General features: G+C 43.1%; 2 protein-coding genes across 3 annotated transcripts in view; one reads left to right on the forward strand and one right to left on the reverse strand.

The window, feature by feature from the left end:
• LOC147109216 (uncharacterized) overlaps positions 1 to 17657 on the forward strand; it is a 370234-nt gene that overhangs the window by 110249 nt on the left and 242328 nt on the right. The window lies entirely within an intron of this gene.
• The window catches only part of mdga2a (MAM domain containing glycosylphosphatidylinositol anchor 2a), a 1193698-nt gene that overhangs the window by 3235 nt on the left and 1172806 nt on the right, over positions 1 to 17657 (reverse strand). For both annotated transcript variants that reach the window (XM_086002928.1, XM_086002927.1), the window contains one exon: positions 7100 to 7205. In XM_086002928.1, coding sequence (XP_085859054.1) covers positions 7100 to 7205 — 106 coding nt within the window. The remainder of the gene's footprint in view (positions 1 to 7099; positions 7206 to 17657) is intronic.

The following is a 17657-nucleotide window of genomic DNA, read 5'->3' on the forward strand; positions in this document are numbered from 1 at the left end:
AAAAGCTCTGCTAATAGGGCTGTTAGTTGATTATATATATTGCTTCTCATCATATAATTCCTTTGTTTTTGAAGTGTTAAGTACTGCACAGATAATGCTTGCTTTTTGTAGAAAGGAGAGAAAGGAAGAGAAAGAGAAAGAAAGAACTTGCATTTATAGCTCATGACCTCAGGCCTTCCCAAAGCACTATGCAGACAATGAATTACCTTTGAACTGTAGTCACGGTTGTAATTTAGGAAACGCGGCAGCCAATTTATGCACAGCAAGGTTCCACAAACATCACTGAAATAAATGACATACCTTCTGTTTTTTTGGATGATTAGTTCACATGTGAGATGGAAAAGTGACTTTTTATGGTATGATTAAAGAGAAAATATTGCAGGGCCAGTTAGAAACCTTGTACAAACCAACTGAACCTGGTTGTCTTTCAATCTACACCCTTAAGTCTCAGTTGTCATTAAGGAAAAACAGTAGAAAATGTTGGTCTACCATTCAGATATTTTGGGTGGAATTTGTAGAGAAATATAATGACATTCAAATTTCCCCATTCTTAAGTGTATTTTTCATTATGAGATAGTGAAGTCTTCAAAGCAGGTCTGCTTTTCCTGATGCACCAGATGGTTTTGGTCATGATTTTGTGAATTGTGGTCATTACATGTTAATCCAGGTGTAAGAGACTGAGCAAAGTGGCTCTCATCCTTGGACAGAGTCAATCCATAACTGTAAGAATTCGCAATAATTTACAGCTCCGAAGATTAATTTCTTCAAAAATTTCAGGGATCAAAAATGGCCATCAGACCGCATGGCCGAAGACAAAGGACTTGGAAAACAGCTTTCTGTGTCTGTGAAGAAAGGTTCAATGGCAGTCAAATCTGTCAATCAAAAGGGAGTTTCCCCCCACCCTGCAGCAGGACAATCGATGCCTGTTTACAGAACGTTATACAATGTTGACTCTAAGATCAAGTGCTTGAAACTGCCAGCATGAACAAAGGAACTTTGTTTGCTAAGCACTCAAGACTGTCAATCAATTGCGGTTCCAGATGACCACAGGACAATGCTTTGTTTACAAAGAAATTGAATGCTATTAGCATTTGTTTGTATATCAAGTGGACACATCCAAACTGAGGAGAAACTGTTTAAATGAATGGGAGAACATATTCAAACCCATTACTGGACAATGGGGCAGTTGGATCCCTTTTGTTTTAGCCCAGAAACATCCGGATCTGGGCGGGCCCCAAATGGGGGTATAAAAAATAGCTTCCCAGAAGCTCTTGCTCTCTCTGGCCTCGCCTCCGTGCTCTCTACAGCGTGGGAGCCTGTCTGAAGGAGTGAAACACCAGCAGTTTACTTTTAAAACACTGGGGTGTTTTTCAGTTCGGGGCAGTGAAGATCTAAGTTTGCAGGACACGGAGCAGGCATTTCCAGTGGTGAGCATATATTTTTCTGGCCTTCCACAAGGCAACCTAGGATAGGTATAGGGGTGGGAGTAAAGTGGGAATTTCGTTAGAATTGTGATTTTAGTCGATTTCCTTCATTGTGTCCATTTCTCCTCCCCTATTTAAGCAAGACAGTGTTGCACCTAGCAGAGAAGTGCTATAGTGAACACTGAAGTCAGTATTTAAAACTGTATTAAAAAAAGGAGTAGCTGTTTTAAAGTACTGTATGTAAAACTGTATTAAAAGGGGTGTTGCATCAAGCTGAAGTGCTGTGGTGGATGCTGTGTAGCTATTTTTTAAAAGTCTATATTAAAGTACTGTATTTAAAATAAAGTAGTGTTGCACTGAGCAGGGAGCCCTCTAGTGGACACTAAGTGTACTGCGTTTAAGCAAAAGTGTTGTTTCGATTTTTCTTTCTTTTGTTTTCAATAAATACTGGTCTGTTTTGCACCCAAACCACGAGTCACGTTGTTTTCTGTCTACATCGCTACCGAATAAGTCCGGCGGTCAGAACTCAGGAATAGGGGAGCGCTTCAAAACCGCAAGGGGGTCCCTGGAGCAGCTCAGAGGCTTCTGACTGGCCAGAGACAAATAACCCCAACCCCGCTAGCGTGTGTGTGCTAATTCCGTACAATATGGTGATGAAATTATCGTGAATGAAAAAAATTATAACATTCTACTAAAAATACAGTAGCTCCTGATATAATGCTACCTTTCTCGATTTGTTTTTTGTTATAAGGCTTGCATCCCAAATATAAGCTTTTGAAAATATGCAAAGCAGAACATACTGGGAAACATAAACTATGTAGAAAATAATAGAGTTATTACAGTTAAATTTAACATCACCAGAAAAAAACGACCTGTGCAGATTTTAGAATAACAGCTCCTGGCAGTGAGTTATTCAATCTCAGGTTACAGATCACTGAACACCCTTGGTTCTCGCTGTTTATTTTCTGATGCACTCAATCGTGTTGCAGCCCTGCAGCACATTATCACTCACTTGTTACTCTACAGTGGACGGTACATTGTTAAAGTGCCATTTGTGAAATGTAGAAAAACTCCTTTAAGGAATTTGGCTTACCGCATGATGTAATCAAAATATAGGTCTTGGAATGCTAGAAATACAGACCTAACATCTCAGAGGCACTGGGGTAAACTTTCACCTTTAGCATTTGGGTTGACATCTCCTCAATTTCATTCCATGATTTGCACCCACACGAAGCACTTAACATAATAAACTGGCTTGCATCAGAATGTCAGAGTAAGAAACATAGAAACATAGAAGATAGGAGCAGGAGTAGGCCATTCGGCCCCTCAAGCCTGCTCTGCCATTCAATGCAATCATGGCTGATCATCCAAATTCAGTACCCTGTTCCTGCCTTCTCTCCATATCCCTTGATCCCCCTAGCCTTAAGAAATATATCCAACTCCTTCTTGAATATATTTAATGAATTGGCCTCTACTGCCTTCTGTGGTAGAGAATTCCACAGGTTCACCACTCTCTGGGTGAAGAAATTCCTCCTCATTTCTGTCCTAAATGGCCTACCCCTTATCCTTAGACTGTGACCCCTGGTTCTGGACTCCCCGACCATCGGGAACATCCTTCCTGCATCTAGTCTGCCCAGTCCTGTCAGAATTTTATAAGTTTCAATGAGATCTCCTCTCATTCTTCTAAACTCCAGCGAGTACAAGCCCAATTGTCCCAATCTCTCCTCATACGTCATTCCTGCCATCCCAGGTATCAGCCTGGTGAATCTTCGCTGAACTCCTAAGGTTAATTAAAAGTTGGGAACATCAATTCCTCTGTATCTTAGTAAAACTCCTAAAGGCGAACTCATCTCTAATTCACTATGTTAATACTCTATCCTTTACAAACAAGATCCTCTGCCAAGTGTTGGATACTCCATTCTGGCAGCTGGTGGAGAGACCCAGCTTCTCTCTGGGGGAGGTGGTGTGGAGAGGGGCAGTGCTGCTTTCCTCTTTGTCCAGAGCACTCTAGATAATAAGCCAGTGTGACACCATGGTTGCATGTTGTTTGCTGTTTTCCTTTATAGCGCTCTAAAAAAATGTGGTTCAAAAAGGAAATGCTGGCATCAAAGTCGGCCTGGTGCAAAGTTCACCAAATGGGTATAAAGTGCTGCCAGTCAGTAACGATGGCAGTCACATGGTATGACTTAATTTAACAAGGCAGTAAAATTTTAACACCATTAAATTAACAGCAGCAATTATGTCAATTATTGGGAGATGAATATAATTAATTTTAACCAGGCTGCAATTCCTGCATCATTATATGGCAGACTTACCTTGATCTTTTTTTAGTTTCACTAGGACCAGGCTTAAATTTAACATGGTCAATAAAATGAAAAGTATTTTTATATGAGTACTGAAACCATGATACCTCCCTGTGCATCAGTATGGCAGGGTTACATGTTTTCAGTACTCACAAAGTGCCCTGCATCGAGAAACAAGAAAGAAAGACTTGCATTTATATAAAAACTCATATCGTCAGAATGTCCCAAAGCGCTTTACAGTCAATTAATTATTTTTGAAGTATAGTCACTTTTGTTTTGCAGGGAAACGTGGGAGTCAATTTATGCACAGCAAAGTCCCACAAACAGCAAATCAACGATAAACCAAATAATCTACTTTGTTGGTGTTGGTTGAGGAATGAATGTCTGCCAGGACACTGGGAGATCTCCTTGCTCTTCTTCAGAAAAGTGTTATAGGATCTTATATGTCCATCTGAACAGACAAACTGGCTCTCAGTTTAACTTTTCATCTGAAATGCGGCACTTCGGACACTGAAGCACTCCTTCAGTACCGCACCAAACCCTAACATTGACTTAGAGGAGAGTACATCACCACTGAGCCAAGCTGACCCTAGAGAAGGTTGCCAATTCTCAGAACAGTGCTTCAAGTCCCTCCATGGCCTCGCCCCTCCCTCTCTCTGTAATCTCTCCCAGCCCCACAATCCTCCGAGATCTCTGCACTCCTCTAATTCTGGCCTCTTGAGCATCCTCAAATTCAATTGCTCCACCATTGGTGTCCGTGTCTTCAGCTGCCAAGGTCCTAAGCTCTGGAATTCCCTCCCTAAACCTCTTCACCTCTCTATCTCTCTTTCCTCCTTTAAGACATTCCTTAAACCTCATGTGGCTCGGTGTCAAATTTTGTTTTATAACGCTCCTGTGAAGCACCTTGGGACGTTTTACTACATTAAAGGTGCTATATAAATACAAGTTGTTGTTGTTGTGTATACAAACCTACTTTGCATTACATTACAATATACTGCATGATGCTGAATGCATATGAATGACTACAGATATGGATTATTCTAAATACACATGTGCAGCGTTTATGTAGAGGACAAGTTGCGGTTTGGCAACTGGGACCAGGCAAGACACCATCCAACTGAGTACCGGTTGTCTATCCCTTATCCGAAAACCTTAGGACCAGCTGTGTTTCGGTTTTCGGAAATTTTCGGATTTCAGAAGGTATTATTTCAGACTGGGAAACTCCTAGCATTCTTTTCATAGGCAGGCTCTGGAAAGCGTCTCTGTAGCTTAGCAACAGCTTCAGAGACGCTTCCAAGCCACGGGCCGAGTGTTTACAAGCTGTTGCTGAGCAACAGTGTTTGTTGTCAGATACGGAGATGAAAACCTTCCTGTCTGACAACATTAGTGCTGGTCTATCCAGAAGTTTGGATAGAACAGCAGCATATCGGACGGGCCGCTGTATTGTTGGGTTCACTCTCCCGGTACCTCCTTCACACTGCCCGGCTCGGCCTGCAATCTCCTACCCAGGAGGAAACTCTGTGACCCTCTGCCCTGCTCACAGGGAAAGGCAGAGCTCCCTCAGTCACACTTAACATCGAGAGCGAAGGCCGGCGTGTCGACAATCTGCAAGAATTCTTGTTCTGGGCCCCGGAGGACCACTCCTGTCATGTTTTGCGTCACTCGGGTCATGTCGTGCGCACGACTTACGCTGAACGAAAAAACTTTCGGTTTTCAGAGGTTTTCGGTTTTCGGAAGTTCGGATAAAGGATAGTCTACCTGTACTGTTAGGAGTCCAAGGACTCCAGGGAAAAAAGGTCAAACTGAGCATTCCAGAAACAATTACAGTTCCACCCGTGAGGGCGAGAGCCAATGGGAAAAAAGGACACTGAAGACATAGATGAGAGAAATAAAAAATTTTTTTACCATGAAACCTAGAACACGTAAATAAATTATGAATTTGTAGAAAAGTATCCTCCTTACAATTTGAAATAATTTGTTTAACTGAATAGCTGGTATGTAACGAACCATTGAACATGTCTCAGTGGTGCTGTTCTATTTCTGGACAGTCTGTTCAAAAATGTTGCAAATAGAGAACAATGTTATACAAACAGTTATAATCCCATATCACTAACTGGATACAAGTACATGATGACATGAACATACGATTATGGGTTGTAATTTTCAGATTTGAGAAAGAATGGCCTGTAGGGTTTGCGTGGAATAATTCGTCGAAAGTTGGTGCACTAGATGTATCTGGGCAAGATGGGGTTGGTCATCTCAGTGAAAGGTGCAGCTATTGGTCCCCTTCTTGTCCTGCAGAAAGGCCTTCAGATGCTTCTATGGAGCGCTGGACAGATACGTGGAGCAACGTGGGGAGGACTTGCTGGTTCTAAACAATGTGAAATGCATATTAACTACACAGCACATCTGTTCCACCAACTGTGTCCAATCAACTACATATTGTGCAGGTGAATGCAGGCCTGGCTATTGCCAAAATGCACACTGCTTTAATAGAAGCATATTCTCCTTCTGAAGCTAGTTTTGTTTTAAGCCTGACGAGAGTACCATCTGAGATCCCTCCATTAACCCTAATCTGCTGGTTCAGAGCCTCCTGAATGTTTGAGGTATCTCCACATGTGGAAGATCTGATGACAGTGAATGGGTCTTCCTGCTGGTTGGTAGCAGATTATGGAACCTGGGAGGTACTGTTCAGTAACCAACTGACCGTGTCTTACTATTGAATTCCTCAGCCCCGGTGCATTATCAGTATAGTGCCCTCAGAAATTATAATGGCCTCTGCAATGGAAAACAATTGGAAGAAGACAATGGAGTAGATTTCGACTTGCGTGATAATGTAAAACGGGCAATAGCGAATTGGCAGCCTGTTTTACATCTCCTGATTTTTATTTCCATTGACTTCAAAGGAAATAAAAATCAACAGAGTTGTAAAACGGGGCTGATGGACACTACCACCCATTTTATGCCCCTCCAAAGTTGAATTTTACCCCCAGTGAGTGGCTTGGGGAGACCTGAGAAAAACAAGGTAAAAAGTGGATAAATAAAATGGAGGAGAATGAAGTCAGGCATCATTTATGAAACATGGTGAAGACCTTTTCTTCTGTTTCTAGAAAACCTCTTGTACAGTTCAGGTTCTTTGCAACACATATTTATGTTGCAACTATTTGAATAAGGCTTTGGAAAATTAAATTAAAATTTTTTAAATTGTGTATCAAAATGATTGAATTACATTATTTCATGTTCAAATAAATGTTTTGTATTTAAAAAGGTGCTCACCAAGTTGCTTTGATGCCTAGTTGCTCACCTAGTGACCTAGTCACTTTGTTTTGTAGATATTAATGTGCAGATTTTATTTCCAAATATTTTACTTACTGTTGACAGGCTGGTCTACTTTCCTGCACTCGCCTTCTGTTACAGTTACATCATCGATTGCAATGTCCCCCTCTATACCAGGCCCCCGAATGCCTTCAAATATCAGCTATGCAACAACAAACAAAAAAGATTAGTGCTGCAATGGACACATTTGAAGTAACAGAATGTTCTGATGAACAGGCTGAAGGGAAAACTATAAAAGAACATTCAAAGCACCGTTTAATGACATAATGTTCAATGGGTGTATGTTCTCTAAATCTTCAAACCATCTTCAGAAATCATTGTCCTCTCTTTCTCATTCCTGTAATTTTAGTCCTTATTTTTGATGTAAGGAGTGATTCTGTGATCCCGTGCTCCCAGTGAGAACCTGCCCTCGCAAGGGGCGTGCTTCGGAGATCGGGATACAAACTTGTTACTCCGATTCTCTGACTTGCATTGCTGTGAGCACAGCTCTCTGTTGGAAGCACACCTTATATATCCTCATCAAAGTGAGGAATGACAGTAATGAGGAATAGTATATTTTCCCTCTTAGCAGTTAGTAACACCAAGCAGTCCCAAACTGGGCACTTCTTACGCCTGATATACAGTTCATTCTATCCAACCCAAAATGCCAAAGTTGCCATTTCTGTTGAACACCCATTACTAAACCACATTTATTCTTTCATTTGACATACTGCTAATCTTATTAGACTTGAATTTCAGAACAGCTCTGAAATGGACTCACATCTATTGTTATGTAGGTTTAAATTGCCCAAAGTAATTTAGAATCCTGAAGACTTCTCATCGATCAGGAATGGATTTGAACACTGTTCCAGAAATCATTTCCCAATGCTACCTTGGTGCATTTTTTTTTTATAAATCTGGCCTGCACTGCCACTCCAATTCAATTTGGACCTCAGTCTAATTCACTCATGCTTATTTGCTCTGAATTGTACAATACACTTCCATTTGAATTCAGAATGGAGGCTGGCTTAGTAAAGACAGAACTGCATTTATATAGTGCCTTTCACTTCCTCAAGATGTCTCAAAGTGCTTTGCAGTCAATGAATTACTTATGAATTTTAGTTACTGCTGTTTTGTAGGCAAATGCAGCAGCCAATTTGCACACAGCAAAGAGCAATGAGATGAATGACCAGTTTATTGATGGTGATGGTTGAGGGATAAATGTTCTCCAGGAAAACTCCCTGTCTCTTCCTCAATTGTTTGTGTCTACCTGAACAGGCAGACATTTCCTTGGTTTAACACTTCACTTGAAAGATAGCACCTTCAACATGTGCAGTATTCCCTCAGCACCACACTGCAGTGTCAACATAGCCAATATCAATAATGGTGACCATGAAACTACTGGATTGTCGTAAAAACCCATCTGGTTCACTAATGTCCTTTAGGGAAGGAAATCTGCTATCCTTACCCGGTCTGACCTATATGTGACTCCAGACCCATAACAATGTGGTTGACTCTTAACTGCCCTCTGAAATGGCCTAGCAAGTCACTCAGTTGTAACTAACCTCTACGAAACACAATAATAAGAAAGAAACCGGACGGACTACCCGGCATCGACCTCGGCACCGGCTATAGACACGGCAATGGCACACCCAGCCCAGTCAACCCTGCAAAGTCCTCCTCACCAACATCTGGGGATTTGTGCCAAAATTGGAAGAGCTGTCCCACAGACTAGTCAAGCAACAGCCTGACATAGTCATACTCACAGAATCATATCTTTCAGCCAATGTCCCAAACTCCTCCATCACCATCCCTGGGTATGTCCTGTCCCACCGGCAGGACAGACCCACCAGGGGTGGTGGCACAGTGGTATACAGTTGGGAAGGAGTGGTCTTGGGAGTCCTCAACATTGACTCCGGACCCCATGAAGTCTGAATGGCTTCAGGTCAAACATGGGCAAGGAAACCTCCTGCTGATTACCACCTACCGCCCTCCCTCAGCTGATGAATCAGTACTCCTCCATGTTGAACACCACTTGGAAGAAGCACTGAGAGTAGCAAGGGCACAGAATGTAATCTGGGTGGGGACTTCAATGTCCATCACCAAGAGTGGCTCGGTAGCACCACTACTGACCGAGCTGGCCGAGGCCTGAAGGACATAGCTGCCAGTCTGGGCCTGCGACAGATAGTGAGAGAACCAACACGAGGTAAAAACCTACTTGACCTCGTCCTCACCAAGCTACCTGTCACAGATGCATCTGTCCATGACAGCATTGGTAGTAGTGACCACCGCACAGTCATTGTGGAGACGAAGTCCCATTTTCACACTGAGGACACCCTCCATCGTGTTGTGTGGCACTACCACTGTGCTAAATGGGATAGATTCAGAACAGATCTAGCAGCTCAAAACTGGGCATCCATGAGGCGCTGTGGGCCTTCAGCAGCAGCAGAATTGTATTCCACCACAATCTGTAACCTCATGGTCCGGCATATCCCTCACTCTACCATTACCATCAAGCCAGGGGACCAACCCTGGTTCAATAATGAGCGTAGAAGAGCATGCCAGGAGCAGCATCAGGTGTACCTAAAATTGAGGTGCCAATCTGGGGAAGCTGCAACACAGGACTACATGCATGCTAAAAAGCAGAAGCAGCATGCTATAGACAGGGCTAAGCAATCCCACAATCAACGGATCAGATCAAAGCTCTGCAGTCCTGCCACATCCAGTCGTGAATGGTGATGGACCATTAAACAACTAATGGGAGGAGGAGGCTCCATGAATATCCCCATTCTCAATGATGGTGGAGCCAATGCACGTGAGTGCAAAAGACAAGGCTGAAGCGTTTGCAACCATCTTCAGCCAGAAGTGCTGAGTGGATGATCCATATCGGCCTCTTCCTGAGGTCCCCATGTCATAGAAGCCAGTCTTCAGCTAATTCGATTCACTCCAAGTGATATCAAGAAACGGCTGAGCGCACTTGATACAGCAAAGGCTATGGGCACCGACAATATCCCGGCTGTCGTGCTGAAGACTTGTGCTCCAGAACTAGCCAAGCTGTTCCAGTATAGCTACAACACTGGCATCTATCCGACAGTGTGGAAAACTGCCTAGGTATGTCCTGTCCACAAAAAGCAGGAGAAATCCAATCCGGCCAATTACCGCCTCATCAGTCTACTCTCAATCATCAGCAAAGAGATGGAAGGTGTCATCGACAGTGCTATCAAGCAGCACTTACTCACCAATAACCTACTCACTGATGGCCAGTTTGGGTTCCGCCAAGACCACTCGGCTCCCGACCTCATTACAGCCTTGGTCCAAACATGGACAAAGGAGCTGAATTCCAGAGGTGAGGTGAGAGTGACTGCCCTTGACATCAAGGCAGCATTTGATCAAGTGTGGCATCAAGGAGCCCTAGTAAAACTGAAGTCAATGGGAATCGGGGCGAAAACTCTCCACTGGCTGGAGTCATACCTAGCACAAAGGAAGATGGTTGTGGTGGTTGGAGCTCAATCATCACAGCCCCAGGACATTGCTGCAGGAGTTCCTCAGGGCAGTGTCCTAGGCCCAACCATCTTCAGCTGCTTCATCAATGAACTTCCCCCCAACTTAAGGTCAGAAATGGGGATGTTGGCTGATGACTGCACAGTGTTCAGCGCCATTCACAATGCCTCAGATAATGAAGCAGTCCATGCCCGCATGCAACAAGACCTGGATGACGTTCAGGCTTGGGCTGATAAGTGGCAGGTGACAATCGCACCACACAAGTGCCAGGCAATAACTATCTCCAATAAGCGAGAGTCTAACCACCGCCCCTTGACATTCAACGGCATTACCATCGCCACATCCCCCACCATGAACATCCTGGGGGTCACCAGTGACCACAAACTTAACTGGACCAGCCACATAAATACTGTGGCAACAAGAGCAGGTCAGATGCTAGGTATTCTAAGGTGAGTGTCTCACCTCCTAACTCCCCAAAGCCTTTCCACAATCTACAAGGCACAAGTAAGGACTGTGATGGAATACTCTCCAGTTGCCTGGATGAGTGCAGCTCCAACAACACTCAAAAGCTCGACACCAACCAGGACAGTGTGTACCATCTACAAGATGCACTGCAGCAACTCACCAGGCTTCTTCGGCAGCACCTCCCAAACCCACGACCTCTACCACCTAGAAGGACAAGGGCAGCAGGCTCATGGGAACACCACCACCTCCAAGTTCTCCTCCAAGTCACACACCATCCTGACTTGGAAGCATATCACCGATCCTTCATTGTCGCTGGGTCAAAATCCTGCAACTCCTTTCCTAACAGCACTGTGGGAGTACCTTCATCAAACGGACTGCAGCAGTTCAAGAATGCGGCTCACCACCACCTTCTCAAGGGCAATTAGGGATGGGCAATAAATGCTGACCTTGCCAGCGACGCCCACATCCCTTGAACGAATAAAAAAAAAATCATGTGCTCAAGTTCTGCAATAGGGCTTGAACCCTCAATCTGCATATTTTGCTGGAAATAAAAACTGCAGTGTGCCGTCAAGTTACAACTCAATATTCCAGCAACACTCACAAACCTTTGGTTGATGGCCATAATCCTGAACATTGGTTGTCTAGAGGCCACTCTCATAAGCCTGGTATAAAACAACTTGATTTTTTTTCTGCGTGTGTTTTAAAGAAAAAATCACAATCAATGACTCTCTTTCTCTTTTCCTCCTCCTTGAATAGGCCAGAGCTTGTGAACTGTGAACTGAGGCCAACAGACTCAGCAAGATTGTGAGGGCCACAGGCGAGGGGAAGGTGGACTATACTAATAGAATAGAATTCTGGATATAGCCATGGAGAAGAATATAGTCACTGCCTGTGGAGAGGCCATGATAAATGCTCAGGAAGAATAGCATTGTTACTATAAATAATGGCACAGCTGTCATAGGCAGTACCAGTGCAGTTCATGGCTCCCGCTGCCCAGCTTTGCCACATCATTGCAAGTGCAAATTCTAGGGACAATTGTGCAAAATACATCTTCGGTGAATGACTCTCAGTCCATGAAGCATTTTGCAAAATACAGAGGCATAGCTGTCAGGTGTTACTACATGACTCTACAACAATAGCTCAGGCCATGAAACAGGTCAGTGTTGGGCTTTGGAAACCACTTGTCCTCCATTTTTAAGCCCACACAAATTGACTCAAAGCTGAATTAATTTTGTAAAGATCAATTTTTAATACAAAATACTACTGAAAACTCTTGTTATTGCTCAGCCGTACAGATCATTATTTTACATCTATTGGAATGTGTCAAATTATTCAATATTACCAAAGTAGATACTGTGATGTTAAAGTATACAAGAGATGGACATTTCCTTCCAGTTAATTATTTCTAATTATTTATTGACTTTTTCAGCTTTTGGTGTCAGATTCATGTGACAACCTGTAAACCACAGCACTTCATTTTAGCCACTTTCAGCAAGTTACAAATTTGCCTCAACCTCACGTTATGGCTGAAGGATAATGCATTCATGTAAAATACACCTGCACAGGTTGATCATTTACTCTACAAACAAGCATTTCCTCATTCAGGGTCAACCAGGCTGTATGCAACCTCAGTGTCCTGCTGAGCATCTGGTCCGTCACCAACACTACCCATTTCCATCTCTGTAACATCTCCTTCCATCCCTACCTCACTCCATTTGCTGCTGAAACCCTCAACCTTCACCAATGCTTTCCTTGTTGGTCTTCCAAGCTCCACCCTACACACACTTCAAATCATCCATAGCTCTGATGCCCACATCAAATCCCACTGTTACAAATTTGGGTTTGCTGCAGATACTTTCTGGGTTGAATGGCATCGGTCGTTCCTGTGAGTCTGAGTGCCTTATATTTATAGGAATTGAATCACACCACCCTGCACCTACTTATAAGGTAGCGGGATCCCAGAGTGCATAACTCCCTTGTGATCTGGACTGCATCTCTGCATCCTGTGCACGTGCACTTGTTCAATCTCTCTGAAGATGGACTGAGCCAACACTAGACGAGACAAAGCTTGTTTCAAATCATAAGCTGCTTAATTCTACAGTAAGGTAAAACATACAGCGTATGATCAAAGTCGCTTAGATCAATTGGTACAATTTATATTGCACAATGATACAAAATAAAGAACATATAACGCTAACCACACTCCAGTGGGTTGTCTTACTTAACAGGAATAATCTCTCTGCATCCTTTTCTTCAGTCCAGGGCAGAACCTCTCTCCCTGCAGTCTCCTATCTTTTCAACCTTTCTGCAGCACTTCATTGGCTGCCTGCCTGGGCCGTTTGGTTTCCAAAAGCCAGATTGCTTTTTGGTGCTTGCATCTCTTTTTCTCAGAATATCTCTCTGCAATGTCAGCTTTTAGACAGCCTCCCACCTCAGGGTGGTGCACTCCAGCCTAATTTAGCAATATCCCTGACCGAATTCAAATGAATGATATTGTTGCAGCAGGAATAAGATTGAACATTTGCTGGAATGTCAAATTACCCCTCATTGTCTATAGGATGCTGATTTCAGACCCCATCAGGATCTTAATATATACCGGGCAGCCTTGCCATCATGTAAACGTAACCCTTTTATTGAAAGCTTTAATTCAAAAGCACATTTTAAATAACTCATGTTAAAGGCACTATACAAGTCTAAGTTGTTGTTCTGACTCCACAGGCTTATGCATACACAATTGTGAAGAGTCAGGTTTATAACCTTTAAGTTTTTGGCTGCAGACCTTCCCCAGTGACCCACTAGATGCAGTAGTGCTGCCTCATTTATTTACAACATTGCCATACAAAGTCAGGGTTGCCTCAGGTGGCAGTGTTATACTATGAAAGCAGCATCAAATATCATCCATCTTCCTCTGACACATGGAGAATAAAGAAAGCTATCCCGTGGGTTCACTACATTTTAGGTACCTGTTCATTACAACGGATTATATAATTTCAAATCCACTGACACGGAGTTTCCATATCTTCTACAGGATAAATACAAAGAAAGCAAGAACTTGCATTTATGTAGCACCTTTCACAACCTTAAGACATCCCAAAGCATTGCACAGTCAATGGAGCACTTTTTAAATGTAGTCACGGTTGTAACATAGGAAAATGTGACAGCCAATTTGCGCATAGCATGGTCACACAAACAGCAATAAGATAATGACTAGATAATTTGTTTTTGGTGGTAGTGGTTGTGGGAAAAATGTTGGTCGTGGGAAAAATGTTGGTCGGGGCACTGGCAGAAATCCCCTGCTCTTCTTCAAATAGTGCAGTGGTATCTTCTACATCCACCAGAATGTATAGATGGGGTCTCGGTTTAATGTCTCTTCTGAAAGGCGGCTCCTCTGACAATGTAGTATTCCCTTAGTACTGCATTGAGGTGTCAGCCTAGATTATGCGTTCAAGTCTCTGGAGTGGGACCACAACCGTCTGACACAGCGGTGAGAGTGATGCCACTAATCCAAGGCTGACAGAAAGTGTAAAATGCCATGAAGTTTAATTGTTTCCATTCGACATCACATACCTATACAGGTTGTTTCAAACACTAACTGTCTGTCGAATTGGTCTCATCATTTAAGTGTTTTTATCTTTTTAATTAAACGATGTAGGATGTAATTATGTGGCAGAATCTATTTCAGTCCTGTACTAAATATTCCTATTGTTATCTGTGGTCCTGTGAATATTTATGAGTATGAATACTGCTGTTGTATAGCATCTAAATTAATGATTACATTAGGATTGGGGATGCAGGCAGTGGCTCTATTCCCATTGCTCTAAGGGTCACACAGAGGATCAGTGCATGAAGATTAAACATTTGGAAACGATTGGACATAAGCAGAACAGGTTGTAGATTTCTGAATTATACAGTATCAATTTAAAATATAGTAGCACGCTTCTGTTATTGGAGAGTAATGGCTTTTTTCTTCTGTGATGGAGCGGGGGATGGGACTGCGATGGGGCGGGGGTTGGGACTGCGATGGGGCGGGGGTTGGGATGGGGACGGGACTGTGATGGGGCGGAGGGTGGGACTGCGATGGGGTGGGGGGTGGGACTGCGATGGGGCGGGGGATGGGACTGCGATGGGGCGGGGGTTGGGGCTGCGATGGGGCGGGGGTTGGGGCTGCGATGGGGCGGGGGTTGGGACTGTGATGGGGCAGTGGACGGGACTGCGATGGGGTAAGGGCCGCTCTGCGATGGGGCGGGGTACGTCTCTGTGATGGGGCGGGTCTGATATGCCGATAGCAAAGAGGTCTACTATAGAGCTGATGGATAAGTCTTGATGCCTGATGGGTTAATAGTTTTTTTCTGAAACTGGGTGGTTTGGATCAATGCGTCCACCTTTCCTAGCAGTTTAGAAAGGTCGCCACACTGCCCTAGGCTCAGTATCAGGCTTTGTTGTGAATATCAGGGTATTAAAGGCAAATGTGTATTGCCTAACCTTTGGTCCAGTTTTGTGCTGAGTATCAATTACTCAAAATCGATGGCAAGATTATTTCAGTATTTTTTTTCTACCTTTGAAGAAGTGGTGTGTGTTGCTTCATGGGATGTAGCAACTATCTGGCAATGCAAGTGGTCATTATTTATAAGAGCATAAGGCATAGGAGCAGGAGTAGGCCATTCGGCCCCTTGAGTCTGCTTCGCCATTCAATAAGATCGTGGCTGATCATCGACCTCAACTCCACTTTCCCGCCCTATCTCCATATCCCTTGATTCCCCTAGGTTCAAAAATGTATCTATTTCAGCCTCGAATATACTCAAAGACTCAACATCCACAGCCCTCTGGGGCAGAGGATTCCAAAGATTCACAACCCACTGAGTGAAGAAATTTCTCCTCATCTCGGTCTTTAATGGCCTACCCCTTATCCTGAGACTATGCTCCCTATGCATCTACCCTGTCAATCCCCTTCAGAATGTTATATGTTTCGATGAGATCACCTCTCATTCTTCTAAACTCCAGAGAGTATAGGTCCATTCTACACAATCTCTCATCATAGGACAGCCCTCTTATCCGAGGAATCAATCTAGTGAACCTTTGTTGCACTGCCTCCAAGGCAAGTATGTCCTTCCTTAGATAAGGAGACCAAAACTGTGCACAGTACTCCAGGTGTGATCTCACCAAGGCCCTGTACAATTGTAGCAAGACTTCCTTACTCTTATACTCCAACCCCCTTGCAATAAAGGCCAATATGCCATTTGCCGTCTATATTGCTTGCTGTACCTGCATGCTAGCTTTCTGTATTCTTGCACGAGGACACCCAAATCTCTCTGAGCAATAATGTTTAAAAGTTTCTCACCATTTAAGAAATATTCTGTTTTTCTATTCTTCCTACCAAAGTGAATAACTTCACATTTCCCTACATTATATTCCATCTGCCACCTTACTGCCCACTCATTTAGTCCACCTATATCCCTTTGCAGACTGTGTTCTCCTCACAGCTTACTGTCCCACCTAGTTTTATATCGTTAGCAAACTTGGATACCTTACACTCAGTCCCTTCATCTAGGTCATTAATATAGATTGTAAATAGCTGAGGCCCCAGCACTGATCCTTGCGGCGTCCCACTAGTTAAAGCCTGCCAACCTGAAAAAGACCCATTTATCCCGACTCTCTGTTTTCTGTCTGTTAACCAATCCAATATCCATGCTATTATATTACCCTCAACCCCATGAGCCCTTATATTGTGTAATAACCTTTTATGTGACACCTTATCGAGTGCCTTTTGGAAATCCAAATATACTACATCCACTGGTTCCCCTTTATCTATCCTGCAAGTTACATCCTCAAAAAACTGTAATAAATTTGCGAAACACGATTTCCCTTTCATAAAACCATGCTGACGCTGCCTAATCATGTTATGATTTTCCAAGTGACTTGATACCACTTCCTTAACAATGGATTCCAGCATTTTCTCGATGGCTGATGTCAGGCTAACTGGCCTATAGTTCCCTGTTGTCTTTCGCCCTCCTTTCTTGAATAGCGGGGTTACATTTGCTACCTTTCAATCTGATGGGACCGTTTTAGAATCTAGGGAATTTTTGGAAGATCAAAACCAATGCATCCACTATCTCTACAGCCACCTCTTTTAGAACCCTAGGATGGAGGCCGTCAGGTCCAGGGGATTTGTCGGCTTTTAGTCCCATTAATTTCTCTAGTAATTTTTCTCTACTTATATTAATTACGTTAAGTTCCGCACCTTCATTATACTCTTGGTTCCCCACCATTTTTGGTATGCTTTTTGTGTCTTCTACTGTGAAGACAGATACAAAATATTTGTTTAACGTTTCTGCCATTTCCTTATTCCCCATAATAATTTCTCCTGTCTCAGCCTCTAAAGGATCAATGTTTACTTTTGCTACTTTCTACCTTTTTACATACTTCTAAAAGCTCTTACAATCTGTTTTTATATTTCTTGCTAGTTTTCTCTCATATTCTATTTTTTCCCATTTTATCAATTTTTTGCTGGTTTCAGAAACTCTCCCCATCCTCAGGCTTACTATTATTCTTCACAACGTTATAAGCTTCTTCTTTCAATCTAATGCTATCCTTAACTTCTTTAGTTAGCCACGGTTGGATCACTGTTTCTGTGGAGTTTTTATTTTTCATT

This window comes from Somniosus microcephalus, chromosome 12, assembly GCF_052327205.1.
Source record: "Somniosus microcephalus isolate GS21.2 chromosome 12, FLI_Smic_1.0, whole genome shotgun sequence".
Lineage (NCBI taxonomy): Eukaryota > Metazoa > Chordata > Chondrichthyes > Squaliformes > Somniosidae > Somniosus > Somniosus microcephalus.